The 19,301-nt window shown below is 34.3% G+C and overlaps 1 protein-coding gene across 1 annotated transcript in view; it reads right to left on the bottom strand.

The window, feature by feature from the left end:
• Positions 1–19,301, bottom strand: part of LOC128551411 (E3 ubiquitin-protein ligase rnf213-alpha-like) — a gene marked incomplete at its 5' end in the record, with an annotated part of 57,350 nt that overhangs the window by 23,730 nt on the left and 14,319 nt on the right. Inside the window, 9 exon segments of the mRNA XM_053532261.1 lie at positions 2,172–2,289; positions 2,782–3,059; positions 3,462–3,585; positions 4,915–5,163; positions 5,344–5,526; positions 13,424–13,524; positions 13,863–13,968; positions 17,634–17,824; positions 18,535–18,759. Of these exon segments, the coding sequence (XP_053388236.1) occupies positions 2,172–2,289; positions 2,782–3,059; positions 3,462–3,585; positions 4,915–5,163; positions 5,344–5,526; positions 13,424–13,524; positions 13,863–13,968; positions 17,634–17,824; positions 18,535–18,759 (1,575 nt within the window).

Here is a 19,301-nt window from a genome sequence, read left to right as displayed (position 1 = left end):
AGTTTTGCAATTAAATTTAAAGTGAAATTATATTTTATGTAGAATGATTGGTATTAGTAGATAAAAAAACTATTAACAGATGTATACTTGTAGAATGCAAACCAAGGCACACAAGTAATGACTTAATGTTATATATAGGTAAATGCTGCATTACTATGTTTGCAATACGTTAGGTCGATATTTAGTGCAGCTCTACATTGACCAACGGTAGAATCAAATTGTTATGGTGTGTAATTTTAAAACAAGCTTTTTCAGTATCATATAAGTGTCAAACATTTCATTTGTTTATTAGTTACCTCCCTTTAAAATGATAACATATTTCATTATATTTTTGTTTATTTTTCCTAAGGAATTCAAAAATAAAATCACAATATTTTTTTAAAAACAGATATAAGCATTTGAAAGTATTCTGCAGTTACAGATTACCAGACATTTACAAACCTTACAACTTCTGCATGAATTACATGATATATAATTATAATTTAATATATTCTTTTTTAGTATGTTGTCCTATTACTTAGAAGATGTTGTACTGGCATGCAATATGTTTCGTGTTTTAAGAAAGTATAGGCCGTTAGAACAACATCTCTGTTTACAAAAAGCATGAACGTTTGGCTTCTGTCCGATCACTGTCTTATCAGTTCTAAAAATAGAAAATGTAACGGATTTTTATATAAACACGATCTCTCCTATTACAATAAGTTTACACTATCGAAAACTACGGAAGAATTTATCAAAATTTTACCATGTCCGAGACTTTTATTTTAAAAAATGCCGTTCGAATCTTAAAACACTTTTTAAACTTGGTCTTGCACAACTCGAAAATTATTGGGATGTTTTCTGGAAAAATAAATACATGATTTATTTTATCAAATACAAAATGTATTCGCAAAATCTGAAAAATTATTGAGACATAATACATTACAGACATGGTAAAGCACAGTGCATGTTTGGTGGTTGACCCCTCTACAGTTAGTCACTAACAAGTGTAAATGTGTGAGCGTGATATATACAGTAAACTAAATAATAAGAAAAAGCTTAAAGATGTGTTTGATCAAACCCAAATCGCAGATATGTAACTTATAGAAATTATTATTAGGATACGCACTTAAGTCATAACCAGGAATGTATTCATATTATACATGTGATATTAGGACATATGAATAGATGTCCTTTGAGAAATGGCGTTTTGACAATGGAACGTTTATACTGAACCCTAGGTAGTACAGCAAAAAAAACACTTTTTGACTTTTAGTTTGATTTTTACTTTTGACCTAAAGGTCTGTGTCTTGCACTTATCAAACTGTCTTGGCTTAGAAAAAAATTAATATCATTCCATGTATACAGAAAGTACACAGCCAATAACCCAGACACAAAAAGAAATGACTTAAACGTTTTGACCTCTAAATGCTACCTTGACATCTAAGTTATGAAACTTGGTCATGTATCATGTTTTTGAAAGAAGAAAATGGTGCTTAAATGAAAATAGAACGCGTTTGATTGGTTATTGGTATTTTCTCCTGAGGAATCCGTGGGAAAAGAAAATGGAAAGTAGTCAAAGAAAAACTATGTACAATTGCCTAAAATTGCAAATAAAGATGTATTTATTTAAAATGAAATGAATCGGTGTTGTTGGAGAATGTATAATTTGTATAATTCCAAAAAAAAAAACATATTTATTCAGTCGTTTTTCAAAACGTCGGTATTAATTTAAAACGATCATTTGTTGAATAGATTCTGATACACTGACTGAAAAAAATACCGATGAAAATTTAAATAAAGAACCGTATAAAGTAGATTTTTATCTAGAAGGAGAATTGCCGGATTTGTTTGAAGCATATTTAAATAAAAAATGCCGAAATCAAGCAAACACTGAAAATAACGCATGGCAGCTAAAAACTATTAAATGCAATTTTCGTTCATTATGTTTTACTGCAATTACGGCTTGTGTTAGGGTTCTAAAAGTAGTTTTATTAATTGTAGAAATATACTAAACCACTTAAAAGGGGGAGTTAAACGAATAAATTTATATTAAAAAAAACGTATTTTGTAAATTATTGAAAATGCTGACATACACGCAAACCTTAAAAAAACAATAATAAAATATATACATTTCAAATACTGGCTACGTTCATACAAGATTATCAAAATATAAAGATAAAACAGTTTACCTTTTCTATGTTAATATCCCTAATAGCAATCCATCTTAGAAATGGAGCCTGGCTGCGGCATAATGACCTGTATACATCCACACCATAACATCGACACAAATACTTCACGAGGTAAATACTGTAACACATTTTGGTGAATATTATTGCAAACATTTTACTATTACAAAAGGCATTGAAACGATTTCTAATATAAATAAATTCCTGATTTGCAAAGCTTTGATATATCATATGAATTATTTGTATTAATTATACAACATCTATATTTATATGTCAAACGGGGATTGCGCAAAAACAATGTTTTCCCTTAAAGCGGGAATCTTCAATTCATTATGAAATACAAATTTACAGTTAACGATAACTTAATATTATTAAGGGGTATAATAAGTATTGTAGTATAAACGATGTTATGTTACTTGCTGAATTCTAAAGGACAGAAAATTATTTTTTCAGTTCGTATTAAAACATGTAGGGTAAATGAAGTTTTAAAATGTAATCAAAACTTAGCTGTTGTTAAGAATTTATATACATTAAAACATGTAAACTACACCAATATAACAATATCTTGATTAGAGCCTAGCTACAAGACAAGATGTATATATGTTTGTAATACCGTGTCCATTTTATATCCGTATCTTCACAAAGAATCTGTGCTGCTTCAATAACCTTTCTGACATTTGATGGAACTGCTCTCGGACCAGTACTATCTGCAACAATACGGGCTATATATTTAGCAGCTTTGGCAAGGCCCATCCTTGCACTTGCAAGTCCATACAATTTATCTGCAGTGATGTTTGGATCCTCAATTGTTTGTCTAGCGCTTCGCAGTGACCGTATAACGAATTCCGTTTCATTTTCGTTCAAGAGGTTGGCCTGTTCGTTGAACATGTCCTGTAAAGAAAAATGCTGCTATGAAAAAACTGAACCTGAAACTGAATAATTTGATTAAACGCCTATTTTTATACAATGATATATTCAATGGCGTTGTACATAGTAATAATAATTATTATTATTTTAACAATATTAATAATGATAATAATAACAATAATATAATAATAGCCTTAACAAACAGTCATGACCGCACCCTCCCCTAAGATACACGTCATCATGACATTCTGCCCGACCTTAATGATTCGTCTGAGGAAAAATGTTTATTACCAATTCTATATCGGTTATATTCTAATAAAGTTCGAACGGCTTAAAGTGTTATTGTTATGTTATTATAATTACGTTGCTAGCAAAAGCAGTTGTGACGTACTTCAGTCAAGTAAATGCTAAACTAATAATACATACTTCTAAGCATTGAATAACTAGAAGACTGAGTTCAGTGAAATGCCTGTCTTGCTCGGGATCGGTGTTTATCAAAGCCTTTGCTCGACCAAGGTATGTTTCTAGATTCCTACTAATGTCGCCTTTGCTGCAAATATCATTTTAAATAAATAATCAGTAGTAAATGTATTAATCAAACTGCTTGTTTGTAAAACGAGAGATAAATCTAGATTACACCTTTAAGTTATGATATAACAACAATTCTGTAACTGTAATAAACTAAGTACATGTATGTATATATATATATATATATGTAAATATACTTTTCATCAACAAAAGTTTTCGCGAAATAAACATAGTGCTTTTAGAACGCACAGATATGCACTCAAAATACTATTATATGAACAGATAATGCAAATATTATCATTATGATAAACATCTGTACACATGTAGCAATGATTAGCAATTTGCCAATTAAGCAATCAAGGGACTCAATGTGCACTTTGACACATCGATGTTGTTTTCCGCACGTGTGACCGAGAGATTCAGTTTTGGTTGTGTCTAAGTTTGTGACAATGGATGCAAAAACTAAATTTGCAATGGAAAACATTGAACAATAAGCGATAGATTGGATAAAATTTATTCTATGGTTAACAGGCGATGGAATGAATTATTAAAGGCTGCATCGATATTTGACGTCTCGCTTATTTCTTCGGACCCTCCATGGTGTTTCTCGTGATGATCTGTCTTCTACAAACACATTGAGGACATGCTGTTATGATTCGTCAAGTTTGTTTTTATATGCGCGCAAAACCTAGTTTGTGTTTAACATACAATGCCTTACCATTGTGCTTTTGGGGATTCAACTGACGGGATAGCTTTTATCTACACTGTCTTGTGACTTTAGAACATGTTGGCTGTCGAGAGAGGATTAAACCGGTTTAAACTCCTAAGTGGCGTTTTGCCACTGATCATTCCAACGCTTTGTCACACCGAGTTCCTTTATTTTTTCTCATAGATGTTTGTTTATATGGTAATGATGTACATGTCCATAATGCATTGACATGGGCTTGCGGTTTGAGGTTGCTTCGTTCTTGGGAGGTAATCTTTCTATTACAGATTAAAATTATATTGTATTTTGCGACTGTTTATCTAAATTTCACCATGATATTAAGGAGAATACAAATAGTGAAATGTACTGCTGTCAACTGTAAATTCTATATTGTGCATTGTGTTTGTAGTGCTTAACGTTCGTTTATCGGGCGTTCCGTTAGCGTACATCATTTTTGTATTGTGCTATAACTAAAGCGTTTCGGCTACTGTAGTCTTACCAAATATATTTCAATAGAACTGTCAAGTATATAAATATACCTTTCATTATATGGAGTCAACGGGTTTTACTTTAAATTTTTATAGTACCGTTTTTACCGGAATAATTGTAGAAAATGTGATCTCTAATAGCTTATTAGATAAATACCTTGTTCTTATGAGAAGCTGTAAAAGGAATGATCTGAACACCGGACTTGGATCGATTCCCGTATTAAATACTGTCCAATCTCTTGTGCGCTGATTTTGTCCAAATGTTTTGAAAAATATATATCCAAGCAACTGGTCAATCACCTCATCCGATGGAACTGAGTTTTCATCAAAACATAACTGTGACACGATATCCATGAAAAATGAATTACATCTCTTCTGGTAGTCCCTCAGTTTATCATGAGCTTTCCTTGAAATGGAAGAATTAACTTCAAATCATTTTCCAAAAAAACTATATTGGAACGTATACCCTTATGTAATCGTTTTAAAACGTTCTCATCAGAGACTAGTAAATTTACTTTTATACGTTTAAGTATTTTAGACATTCTGTAAATATCTTTTATTTTGAGAAAACGTATCCCTCCCTTACCCCTCAAGCGTTTGCCTTTCATATCTAAAATCGACAGGAATAACTTCTTGGCATTTTGTGCATTCGTATCGACCCAGTGCTTTCACATCGTCATAACATGCATCGCACAGAACATCATTGCAAGGAAGTGTAATGGGAGGGCCTTCAAGCATCTGTTCGCAATGACTACATTTCCTCTCAGCTCTGTAGTATGAAAGAAGACATTGTTATCAAAACAGATGAAGAAATAGAAATATGGGAAGCATCATATGTGATTTTATTTCTGGTATAGCTACTTAAGAAATAATAAATCTGTTCCTATATTTTATCAGTTAATAAAATATGGGCAGGAGTTTGGAAGCGTAATAATTAAATCACGAGTGCGTAGCACGAGTGATTTAATTATTCGCATCCAAACGACTGCCCATGTTATATTAATTGATAAAATTATTGGAACAGATTTATTATTTCGATTCTATCACCACAAATAATGCGCATTTTACAGTACTACATTTTCAGCGTAATACGTCATTCGGGTCATATGCTGTTACAATTTACCCCCTATGGTTGGAAAGTGTTGCATAGCCAATGGAACGTATAGATATTTGTTTCTTTTTTATCAGAATTTTGAGAAGTATTTATCAATTAGTAATCTAACTGTGATATTGTTCTATTTTTAGATATATGCGACGTCATTACCATGCGACGTCGTCAACGTCATTCTTTTGTTGTTCCTGGTCTACTGATTAAAGTTAAAACATGAAGCTGGTTATTTATTAATTACTTTAAGATTTGACATTGGCGACGAGAGTAAAATCGGACAATGGATAGCCATTGATGCTTTTAAAATCATAGCACGGAAGGATTATGAGCGAAGGAAATAGAAAATTAGATTTATTACCGTTTAGAGTGGATGCTGCAGACCACATAGCAACGGACAATTCATGGGACGAATGGTTGGATGATTTTGAAAGGCAGCTTAGATATTTTCGGATACAAGAAGATGATGATAAGACGGATGCAATACTTATCTACGGCGGGCCAGAAATTAAGAGGCTTAGTAGAAGTTTGCCGGATCCGGAAACCGGGACAAAATATGAGAAGCTGAAAAACAAGCTCACAGAATATTTTTCGCCGAAGAAAAATAAACATTATTGTAGATATGTTTTTTTCAAAATGCGACCCATGAGTGGAGAAAGTACTGTTGAGTACGCAGCACGGCTTAGGGAAAAGGCATTAGCGTGCGAATTTCCAGATATGGACGATCGCATTCTGGAACATATTATGCGAACAACGAGCAACTCGGACCTGGTACGCAAAGTCATTCATAAAAAATGGACACTTCAACAAGCTTTGAGTGAGGTGCAACTTCAACAAGACACTTCAATTCAAATACAAGCCATGGGTCATCAGGAAGGAGACATTGCGAGGATAAACTAGAAGAAGAAAAGGCCTTCAGCTACGAGAGATGAACGAGACAATGACAAAAGTAGAAACTGTAAATACTGCGACAGGAAACATCCTTTTCAAAAAGATCAGTGCCCACCTTATGGTAAAAAGTGTGATACATGCGGGAAATTCAACCACTTCGCAGCAGTTTGCAGGTCTGGCAGATTACATAACAGAAATAGATTTCAAGAAAGAAAAAAAACAGACACCTTACAGAGGTGCACAAGATGTCAGACATACAAGCAATGATACAGATACTGAACACGAAAGTGATGAAGATACTGAATCAATGAATGATTCAGTACGACATCTCACAATTAGATGTAACAAGATTCAAGTTAACAAGGTAAAAGATCTTGACAAGACTATACCAGTAGCAGTTAATGATGTTATCGTCCACATCGAACCAGATAGTGGAGCAGATGTGAATGTAATGGATGAATATCAATATCGAAAGCTGAAAGGTAAGTCTTATGATGAAATTATACTAGAAGACTGCAAGACAAAATTAAGCACTCTCCAGTATAAACTACCGGTATTAGGCGAATTCAAGGCAACTGTCAGGAACAGAACAAGGGGATTAGAGACAAAATTCATTGTCATCAAGGGAAGGATAAACTCTCATCCACTGCTTAGCAAAAGTTCCTTATTTGATTTAGGGATGATGGAAATAAGAGCTGATGGTTCATTTAAAGAGCGAAATGAATTACGCTTGAAATACAAGAATGAATCAAAGTCCATTTTCAGCGTACAAGAGATGACAGAGATAGGCCAGATTCTTAAGAAATATGATGATATTTTCCAAGGAATTGGTAAAATCGAAGACAAGAAAAACAAGGAAGACTTCTTAGTGAAATTTTCGATGAAACCTGATGCTGCACCAGTTGCTCAGAAACCACGACCTGTTCCCTATTATCTTCAAGAACCACTGAAAAGATGGTTGGATGAATGCATAGAAGAAGAAATTTTCGAAAAGGTGCAACCCGGAGAACCTGTGACTTGGTGTTCTCCACTTGTCGTTCAACCTAAACCAAGATACTTAGAAATCGATCGAGAGAAACTTGAACCACACATGATCCGAGCAAGTGTTGATCTTCGAGTTCCAAACAGGTACATGGAGCGAAACAGAATCTTACAAGCGCCAGTGGTAGAAGATTTTACCTACAAATTTCATGACTGCAAAGTATTCTCAAAAATGGACTTGAAACAAGGATATCACCAGCTCATGTTGCATCCAGATTCCAGATCGATAGCTACATTTAGCACACCATGGGGAAATATGAGGCCGAAAAGACTGATATTTGGGGCAAAATCATCACAGGACTTATTCGACGAAGCGATGTTCCGAATATTTGGGGATATTCCTTTCTGTCTTAACCAGAGAGATGACATACTGATTGGTGGCATCAACATGGAAGAGCACAACAGAACACTAGAAGCAGTACTACAGAGAGCAAAAGATTTTGGCATAACATTCAACAAACAGAAATGTCATTTTGGAGTGAAATATTTGGAATTTTACGGCTACAGATTCACAAGCGATGGACTAAAACCTACTTATGAGAAAGTCAGGGCAGTCAAAGAATGTAAAGCACCAGAATCAAGAGAAGAGGTACGAAGTTTCCTAGGTATGATAGGTTACCTTTCAAAATTCATTCCGAGATATGCAGTACTTACAGCACCGTTACGAAGGTTAACGAGGAAAGAAATTCCGTTCTCGTGGGGACCTGAAGAAGAAAACGCATTTCAGACACTGAAAAACAGCATAACGAATGAAAACACGATGGCATTCTTCAACCCAAGAAAACCGATAATAGTCCGCACTGAAGCTAGCTTTCATGAAGGTCTGTCAGCTGGACTGTTCCAGAAGACAAACAAGGGACTGCAACCTATACACTATATCAGCAGGTCAATGTCACAGGCAGAGAAAAGATACAGCCAAACTGAGAAAGATGCTTTGGCTGTGAAATGGGCTAAAACGAAATTCAGTATATATCTTCTCGGAGCACCAAGGTTCAAGATAATTACATCTCACAAGCCGTTAATACCAATGTTCAACAAAGCATGTGCTAAATTACCACCACGAATCGAAAAATGGATCATGGAGATGCAAGATGTGGACTTTGAATTAGTATATGAGCCAGGTAAGGACGAAGCAGATCCAATGGACTATTTATCGCGACATCCACTCAATGAAACAGAACCCGATGATACAGATCATACGATCAAGATGATAGTTGACAATGAACATGGGCCGATGCTTGAACGAGTAAAGTCTGCTACATCAAAAGACGACATTCTTCAAGATGTGTTAGACCGCATGAGACGAAATGACTGGGAAATGCACAAGAGGCGACCAGAAATAAAACCATACTATTTGGTAAGACATGACCTTTATCGCTCCCAAGGAATGATACTACGCAACAGACAGATAGTTGTACCTGAGAAACTACAGAATGTGGTTGTCAAAGCAGCTCATAGTATGGGTCGTTTCGGCATAACTAAGACAAAGCAGATGTTGAGAACTAAATATTGGTTTCCGTGTTTAAACGGTCTGGTTGAGGATACAATCTCCAGATGTTATCACTGTCAGATTTCAGCTGTTGAGAAGAAACAAGAACCTGTCAAACCATCAGAGATACCAGAGACAGAGTGGCATACAGTATCCATGGATTTCGGTGGACCATATCCAGATGGTCACTATAATTTAGTGATTATTGATAAAAGAACGAGATATCCGGGGGGGTTGAGCAAACTAGATCCACATCAAGCAGATTAACATGTGAGAAATTACGTGGAATATTCGCGACGTACGGAGTTCCAGAGAGGTTAGAGTCAGATAACGGACCGCCGTTCAATTCTGTGGAATTCAAAGAATTCTCCCAAGAAATGGGGTTTTACCACCATAGAGTAACACCTGAGCATCCACGTGCAAACGGAGAAGCCGAACGTTTCATGAAAGTACTGAACAAAACAGAGAAAATAGCTCACAGTGAAAAAAGATCCAGCTATTCTGCAATACAACAAATGCTTATGGGTTATAGATCTACACCTCATCCAGCAACAGGCTATTCTCCATACGAAGCCATGATGAAAAGAAGCGTCAGAACACTGCTTGATCATCTTCCAAGCATCAAACCAAATATAGAAAAAATGGAGAAAGAAATAACAACAAAAGACAGAGAGTACAAAAAGAAATGGGAGAAACAACAAAGACACCCAATGGTCAAGAAGCACCAGTTTAAAATTGGAGATAAAGTGTTGGTGAGAAATCAGATGATACACAAATGGTCACCGGCATATGAGAAAGAACCAAATGTTATAATTGACATAAATGGATCAAGCATAACGGTACGACGACAATCAGATGGACGTATTCGTGTGAGAGATGCTTCAAAGTACAAGTTGTTCCAGGAATTAAGAAATGATGACTGGAGGGAGAGATTGCTACGAGCACCTGTCCGAAACCAACAAATAACTGTCAACACGCAAAACCATCAAACACGAGAGAGTAGCAGGGATGTTGAGAGCACTGATGGCGATAACCAGTTGTCTGGACATGAAAATGATGAAACAAACACACAGCAACCACGTAATACAAGGAAATCAAAACGTACAAGACGGTTTCCATCATGGAAATTTAAAGATTACATTTTAACATCCAAGAAGAAATAATCTAACATTTGTTTTACTAAAAGAAATTCAGAATTTTTATTTATTTTAATGATACATATTGGAACTATCTTTTTTTTTAAAACTTGGGAGATATGTGATATTGTTCTATTTTTAGATATATGCGACGTCATTACCATGCGACGTCGTCAACGTCATTCTTTTGTTGTTCCTGGTCTACTGATTAAAGTTAAAACATGAAGCTGGTTACTTATTAATTACTTTAAGATTTAACACTAACAGCTCGCAAACTAATTATGAATAGAATCATCAAATCAGGCGAGTTGACCCTGTGTTACCAGTTACGAGCTTAACTTTTATATGACGTCACATTATTATGACGTCATACTTTATGTCATACATTTATGACGTCACCGCTGAATCATAACTGAGCTAATTGAATTCGCTCGTAAAGATCAGAACGTGTTTTACGGTCCTACACATAAGTCAGTATGACTTTGTATCATATTTATGCTTTTGAAATGTTGTTTTTCTACCGTTTGGCCCTTAAATAGTTCGTATGTAATGGAACTGAAGTAGAATATCTTATGTCACAATCATAGGGGGTTAAATGTACCAGCCAACCATATTTTATCGTAGATTCATGTATAGGCGATTTCGCTATATGTTTATATAGCAATTGCTGCGGATCGTGTAGGAATTAAGGATAATAAGTGCCACCAGTGCTAGACTTATGGTTATAAATACCCCTATTCATATTTGAACAGAAATTGTACTAAATGTACACTTTTTCAAATATGTTTAATTTTAGACGAACAAATCTTCTAACGCAAATATGTTTGCTCATATATTTCAAATTACACCATGAACATTTTTATCTTAAACATAAATAAAACTATAAATTGTTAATAACGTATCAACATGACAGTAAGGTCTGATTACGCAACCACATGTTTGTATTTACTTCAATACATCAAACAATTTTTAAAATCTGCAAAATACAAACAAGCTGTTCAATAGTTTAATGAAAACCGTTTGCCAATCCCAGTCCATTCCATTTTATAACAATGATACGGAAAAGCAACTATATATGTTACTTGTTGTAAGGTATAACACAGTCATGCATTCAATAGTCTTGATATTATTTCTTTAAATCTATTATATTTCCTGATATTTTGCCGTATTTCGACACACATATATAGTTACATGTATATAGATTGACCTCTTTCCATCAGTATCTTTCGCAACATGGTTTCTCTGTGAAAAACTATGGGATTAAACTTTTGAAATATTGTCTGTTTGTTAACAAACAGTACAAAGATGTCATACTTTCCCCAGTGCATTTTCTATGTTCCATCTCTACATATTTTTCTTTTAAAATCACTGACCACTTAAAATTTATTAATGTTTTTTCATGCCTCGTGGTAAAAAGGCATGGTTTGCAGGAGATAACAGATACCTAGTCATCTAAGCCTACAATAAAGTGTTAGCAGAGTTGTCTCTGTTTTATTTTTCAAATATTTTACCAAGGATCATTGTTTCAGCTCAAATAACCCTTCTTAGAAATTGACATTTACTTTTTCTTACTGAACACTTTGGGGCAATTAACTAAACATATAACGAATTTCGGTATTTCCTGCTTGAAATTTGTACTTTTAGGTCCACAACCGAATTAAAGGAAAGTTTCGATTAAGTGGACACCAATAAGAAACAAATTCTAACATAAATTTTTAAGATATGTCACTTCATCTACTTGACATGTATGAACCAACCATACATTTCCTAAAATGGAATCAATGTGATTGTGTTTACAGTTCGAAACAAATATACAAATGATCGACAGACAGGGAATGACAGTTTAGGACCCCACCCCTCTCTCCCACACAAATACGTTTGCCGGGGTATTAAAATGATAACTATAATGAACGAGAGCTTAAAGTAACCGATGAATGCTCACCGAGCATATCCTGGACACAGGACATGCAATAATATTTGCATAAAGGAATGACAAAAAAGCAAGGCTTAAACATTTAAACGAGAGTTACAGCTCTTTCATTTTAAGCGTAATAAAATACGTTACTTAAAATGTTATAAAGTGTTAAATGAGATGCTAAAAGGGGGAAATCAATACTTATCAAGAGGTTGGTTTTGCACTGATTGATACTTTAAGTAATTCTAAAACCTTGAATTTTCATTCTAAGCTCATATCTATTTTGCCAAAGGGTCATGTTCAGGAAAACTGCTTTTCTCTCATAATTTGCGTAACAATATATGTATAGTTAAAACTAAAATTTGGAGAAAAAATAAAACAAACCACTTTTGATAAAATTTTGATGATAATACAATGAGGGTGCATTTATTAGGAAGGGATGTTTCACATTGGGGTAGACAGCAGTCCATGTATATGTTAACCAAGTGAAACAATAGTTTGCCTTATTACATCGGGAGCGGTTATACTTGGGTATACGGTAGTACATGTATATATTGACAATATGCAAATAAAACTTTCTTTTTATTTGTTTGATCATGTCCCTAGGAAACTGACGGGAGAGTTATCTGGACAATGCTCATATTAGCATTGCATAGCATACAGCATTCTGTTTGATTTCAAACGACCATAACTCTTATACTAGATAATCTGCACGATACCTGACAATATTCTTAAGTTCACAAGATATTTTTCCGTAAGTTTTGGCCAGCTCCCTTTAAACTTGTAGGTGGCAATGATATGGTCCCTTCGTGAAATGTCTCGCGGGGCTTAAAAATGAAATTAGATATTTTGATAATAAGTGCTATGAATAATAATTATAGTAAAATATATTAAACTACAAACAACAATTAAAACTATGTGTTATATAAAAACGTTATAATTATAACCAATATAAATTTCAAACAAATAAACCATATAGTAAAGCATTAGAAGCATTCCTAAAGATGATTTACATTACTAATGCGGTTTCTGTATTCAACCGATCATCTACATCATTAAAACAGTTATGAAAGTTAATGGTTTACTTGCCCAAGGTATTCTTTAAATGCTCCTTTGTTACAACTTCTTAAAAATCTTTCTACCATTCCAAATGATTTCATCTTCTTCATGTCAGTATCTTCGCCTAGAGTCTAATAGAAATATTACAAATATGTCTATAAAATAAGAAAGTATACTAGACGAAAACGATACATTTGGAAAATAACAAAGCGCGGTGATGGAAATGCCGCTGTAACAAAATAAATAAATACAATCATGTAAATACACGACATATCTATATTTCCGATGAATTTAATAATAACCAACATGGTAACATCACCTATAATTACCAATCAGTAAGTTGTAGTAACAAGGTATTGGTTATAAATGTAGTTGACATGAAGCAGACTGTTACTTAAAAGGCAAATTATTTGACATAACTTAAATGACCTTAGCATCAAAATGTATATATCATACATAAAAAACTCACTGTCCACAATGGCATGCAGTATTTTATTGTTATTTTGTCCTTCCTATCTACAGTACAAACATGCTCCAAAAATAATTTTACCACCACTACTCTACTCCACAATCCCCTGCAAAACAATTACAGTAGATAAAAAAAGATTTTCTATTGATAAAGTACGTCAATGGCCAATCTGGTCTCACAGAGCAAAATTCCAAACAAAATCATAAGTACAAATTTTCGTATCTGGTTAAATTTCATATAAGGTTTCATGACATTAAATCAACTAATTTTTGAGATACGCACGACAAAAACTTCGGCAAAAAAGTCAAGGTCCATTACTTCAGTGAATTCCCAAACCAATAAACAAGGTGCACAAATTCAGATGATGAAGTTAATTACTACAATGTTTAATGACTCAAGGTCAACTACGTCTTGCTTGGAAAAAATGCGACACAAACAGTGTCGGACGGAAAACAGGCTGTCAAAAGCAAATCTAAATGCAACCTCCCCAACCTTAAAACTCTAAGCTTGGTTGTTGAGACTGTTGCTTTCATAGCGTCTTACCATATCCGGATGAAGTTTACATTAATTGTAAGTAAAGAGAGGCCGCCACACCGAACAGATAATGCACATGTACAAACTGTGCAGGGTGTACAGACGTATTATTATGAGGTCAGTATGTAGTTTTGAAAGTTATTTTGACATGTGATCTATATGATCTATATCGATGCCAGAATCACTTTCATGCACAACATAAAATCTACATATAAACTGAAACAAAGCCCACCATTGTGATGTTATTTGCAAATGTCAAGAGCCAGACATAATCTGATTTTGTAGACCCAAAGTTGCAATGCTCACTATCAATCAAAAGAGCGACTTTCATCAGGAAATATCAAGAGAATTGGAAAATAGACATACGTTTTTGAAAATAATGATGTCAACATTGTGTTCCTAATAATGTTTGATAGATTACATAACTCAAAAAACGGGCTTACTCCAGAAAAATAATCACAGATATAAAACTCTCAAGAATATGCTTAGAGTTTTAGTACACAAAGTACACATGTAGCTGTAATGTTGATTAAGTTAACATGTGGGAATAACTCAAGACAAAAATAGCCGAACATTAAGTTCAAGCCAATATGCTTGACAAAATTAATGCTAATGTGCAAATACGAAATTTCATTTGCATACGATGAAAGCTGCAAGAGGAATTGAGTACACAAGTTGCACTATTATTAAGCCGCAAAATGGGGTATAACTCAAAAAGAAATATGTGGACATTTAAAGTCCAGAAGATATGAGCATGTCTACTTTATGTTGATGACGTAAACGAAGTTGTATTTGAATTTCATGGTAACTGCAGGTGAAGTGGAGTACACAAGGAAGAGATGTAGCTTTAAGTCCAAAAAGGGGCACACCTCAAAAAGTTATGATAGTCCATGAAATTTCCGATAATATGCGCAGGTCCGCTTTATGTTACTGATATACACCAAGTTGCATTTGAATTGCGTGGTAATTGGAGAAGGAGTTGAGTAGACAGGTTGAGATGTAGTTGTTATACTGGTAAGTTCAAAAAGGAGCATTCAGTATTGCTAAGGCAAGGCTCTGTTGGTATAAAACGTAGATTTTAATGATAGCTAATTAAAGGTAAAGATGCTGATAATAACTGTGATATCTAAAAGTCTAAAAGTCATTCTAGGGGTAAAGAAATGACATAAATATGATATAACATACTATATATATGATCTCTGAGCTCACCATACGACATTGAAGTGACAAGAATAAAAAGTTAAGGGTAGATTTCCGGGAAGGACAGATCACCCTAAACACAGCCAGATAGCCATGCATAGAAAACCGTAACGGAAATATATAGCAGACAGGTTTTATCAACTAGATGCCCACGGACAACATGCCGAGCCCGCCAGCTGTCAAAAGGACTGGGAGTTGCACAAGACACTCCCTGTCTCATTGAGGCAAACATTTATGCCAAATAAAAAAAGAAATTGCAAAAAGTTACAATATAAGTTATTTAAAGTAACAACAAAGAGACGTAAATCTTAAAAAAATTCTAAGTCCACACAAAAATCCTCACCAGCAGAGATAGGTCAAAATTCATCTGAAAATTGGATGTAACATGCATGTTGTACTACAGAAAAGTGGTCTAGACTTTTCCCTACGACCAGTTATACAAAAGTTACGAATATAAGCTATTTATAGTAACGACAAAGGGAAGTAATTCTAATATCTTGCGCATGACACACCAGCTCATGATGATGAACAACTGTGCCAAGTTACATCACAATTCCTCTATGCATCAAAAAGAAATGCTCCAGACAAAGTCATTCTTATATCTGACTTTTGACCTCTGAGTGTGACCTTGACCTTAGACCTAGGGACCTGGTTCTTGCACATGACACTCCGCCTCATGGTGGTGAACATTTGTGCCAAACGACATCAAAATCCCTCCATGCATGAAGAAGAAATGCTCCGAACAAAGTTGTCATTCTTGTATCATTTGACCTCTAAGTGGGACCTTGACCTTAGACCTAGGGACCTAGTTCTTGCGCATGACGTCTCATGATGGTGAACAATTGTGCCAAGTTACATCAAAATCCCTCCATGCATGAAGAAGAAATGCTCCGGACAAAGTCATTTTTGAATTTGACTTTTGACCTGTAATTGTGACCTTGACCTTTGAGAAACCTGGAGTTTGCGCATAACACTCCGTCTCACAGAGGTTAACATTCATGCCAAATATAAACAAGATTGCTCCATGCATGTCAAAGTTATGGTCCGGACAAACAAATCCGGACGGACGCACGCACGCACGCACGCACACAAACACACACACGTACATACACCGAGGAGCCATTTGGACAACTATGTCTTCGCGTCCGAAAGTGGGCTCGACAAAATTCTACAGGTAAACTACATTTTAATCATATGGCAAATCCAAAATAGGTAAGGGGACGATAAAGGTAGTGGTGCTGAGGGGAGTAAAAAAATGCAAGGATGAAAAAACAACAGTGAAATCCCAAGGACGGCCGGTGGTCAAATGCATGGTGGATTCCTAACCTCATGCATATTTAGAGGAGACAGGGCGTAAATAAAAGGGGACGATGTTTTTTCTTTTATGAAATTATATGGTAAATAAGTGTAAAGTAGAAAAATGATAAGTACCTTTAGTCGAACAATATTGTAAATCGTTTTAATAACATCCCCAGAATTATTTATGAACCAAATGAGATTAACACCCGAGTTCTCAAATATCTATGAGCATATTTCTGCATGTGGTCTTTTATTACATTTATTTTACTTAAACTTGCATTCTAATATCATATGTGGAAACATTGTGCAAAATAATTAGAAAATCCTCAAGTAAAAAGGCAAAACAATGTTTATTTGGCAATTGATCTCAGCGTACTTTAACCTGACATGACTAAAGGCTACCTTCTGCACGTCGTCGAACTAAGTCCAATATCTGTGCAACGTTTTCGGAAAGCCTTTCGAGGGATTTTAAAAATATAAAGAGATTCTTTGATAGTCGTAAAGACAAACATGACGGTCAGAAAAAGTACAGACTCACAATTTGCAATACCCAAATTAATCATATTTTGCGAATAAAGATGTCATCATGATCTAATGGACGCAAAGAATGTGGTTATGATCTACTCAAAAAAAGTATTACAGATAGGATACCAAATGACTTCAATGTTGCTCAAGATCTTGTCTAATGGAAACTACAAATTTATGTGTAATGACACCTAAATTTTTAAATTCACGTACTTAGCCTTTCGTAAAGACTGATAACTGTTAGGTCCATATAGGTGTTGATCCTCTTGTAGACAGATCACCTTTTCAACCACTGGTCGATACTTGTACACTCTCTTCAACCAATCTACTCTCCCCTGTGGCTGATCCAGCTCTGATTTTTGTGGTGACAACTTTTCTATCAACATGCATACAGCGGGAAATATCTGAATGGAAAATTGATGATTGATGTATAAATGGCAGTAAGTAAGGTTTAAATGTTTATGTTATGTGTTTTGTTACCTCTCCAAAAATCATTTGATACAGGAACATTATAGGGCAAAAGAGTTTGAGAATAAGTTAATTTCATATGAAAGTCATCCTTAAGCCTTTTATAACGATGAAAGAAGTTTTGAAATTGGACAAATATTGAACAAGATATGGTAGTTCGAAATCTAAGAAAATGACCGATTATTGAAGCAGCCATTTTATTGTGTTTATGACGTCATTTAGTCACTCCTGAATTATTTATTAAGTAAATAAACTTATAAACTGAATAATTGCATTTATTTCTTGAGTGGAAGATGTAAAACATGGTATTTTATTTCATCACAGCAGGAAAAAAGTAAAGAAATTATTCTACAAAAATAAGAAATTACAATTGTTCAAATATATATCTAGTAATTTAATAAATCTGCCATTTTGTTTTTGCAATGGAATAAAATATTTAAATGCTCATAACTTTTTCAACTTTAAGCTGATTTTGTAAATTCTTTCACTTCTTTAAATGATTTTTAAAAAATCTTGCACAAAAGAACAGTATTGCCTGTCCCTTTAAGTAGTATTTATTTGAAGTGTTTGTTGTATTCATAAAAATCTTCTAAAGAAAAGAAAGTAAATCAAAGTTCGACAGCTGAGAAACTAAAAATATACTTACAAGGTCATATTTCTGGAACATAAAATGATCTGGATGTTTTCTCCTAAGTTCTACAATAGTTGAACTACACTCAGGACACACGCTGTTCATTGCCCTGAAGCAAGTAAGCCTCGGGGCCAATATGTCGTGAGCTAGATGAACATTAATCAATGTTAGCAACAAATTGCTTTCGCATGCTTCAGTTGCCAATTGTGTTTCAGCATGTGCCAACGCTTGACATACTAACTGAAAACCAAAATAAAAATATATGACTGTTTGATCCATCTCATTTGTAACAAGAGTTTTTTCGCGCATTGAGATGTTTTTGTTTAAAAAATCAAAGAAGTAGAATATCTTAAATTATTTTTAAAATATCTTTAATAAGTTTAATTTAATGGCAAAATGTATTTTCCCCATTCCAGCAAAGTCTTAAGTTCAAGAATGTTTTCTCTTTGGAAATGTTACATATACTTTTGCATGGAACTTTTGCTTTATAACAATCAATCAACAGATAAAGCCACAATTTGAATTTTAAACATCCGTGGTGTCCGCAATTGCCTTAATTAGAATATTTTTTTTTATCATGATATTCTGAAAATCAAAAAAATCCTACTACCACCCTCGAAGTTCTTAAGCATGGTACATGATTTCGTGAGTATTGTGCTATATTAAAAGACAAATCAAGAAAAATATTTTAAGTAAAAGGTTGATCAAACTGTAGGATAATTTCAAAGCAGAGGTGTTAATAACCATACTGAAACATTTGTTTAAGTGCTGTAATATTAATT

Source organism: Mercenaria mercenaria, unplaced genomic scaffold (assembly GCF_021730395.1).
Source record: "Mercenaria mercenaria strain notata unplaced genomic scaffold, MADL_Memer_1 contig_1064, whole genome shotgun sequence".
Taxonomy (NCBI): Eukaryota; Metazoa; Mollusca; class Bivalvia; order Venerida; family Veneridae; genus Mercenaria; species Mercenaria mercenaria.
The sequence above is the reverse complement of the archived record's forward strand: the minus strand, read 5'-3'. Positions and strand labels throughout refer to the sequence as shown.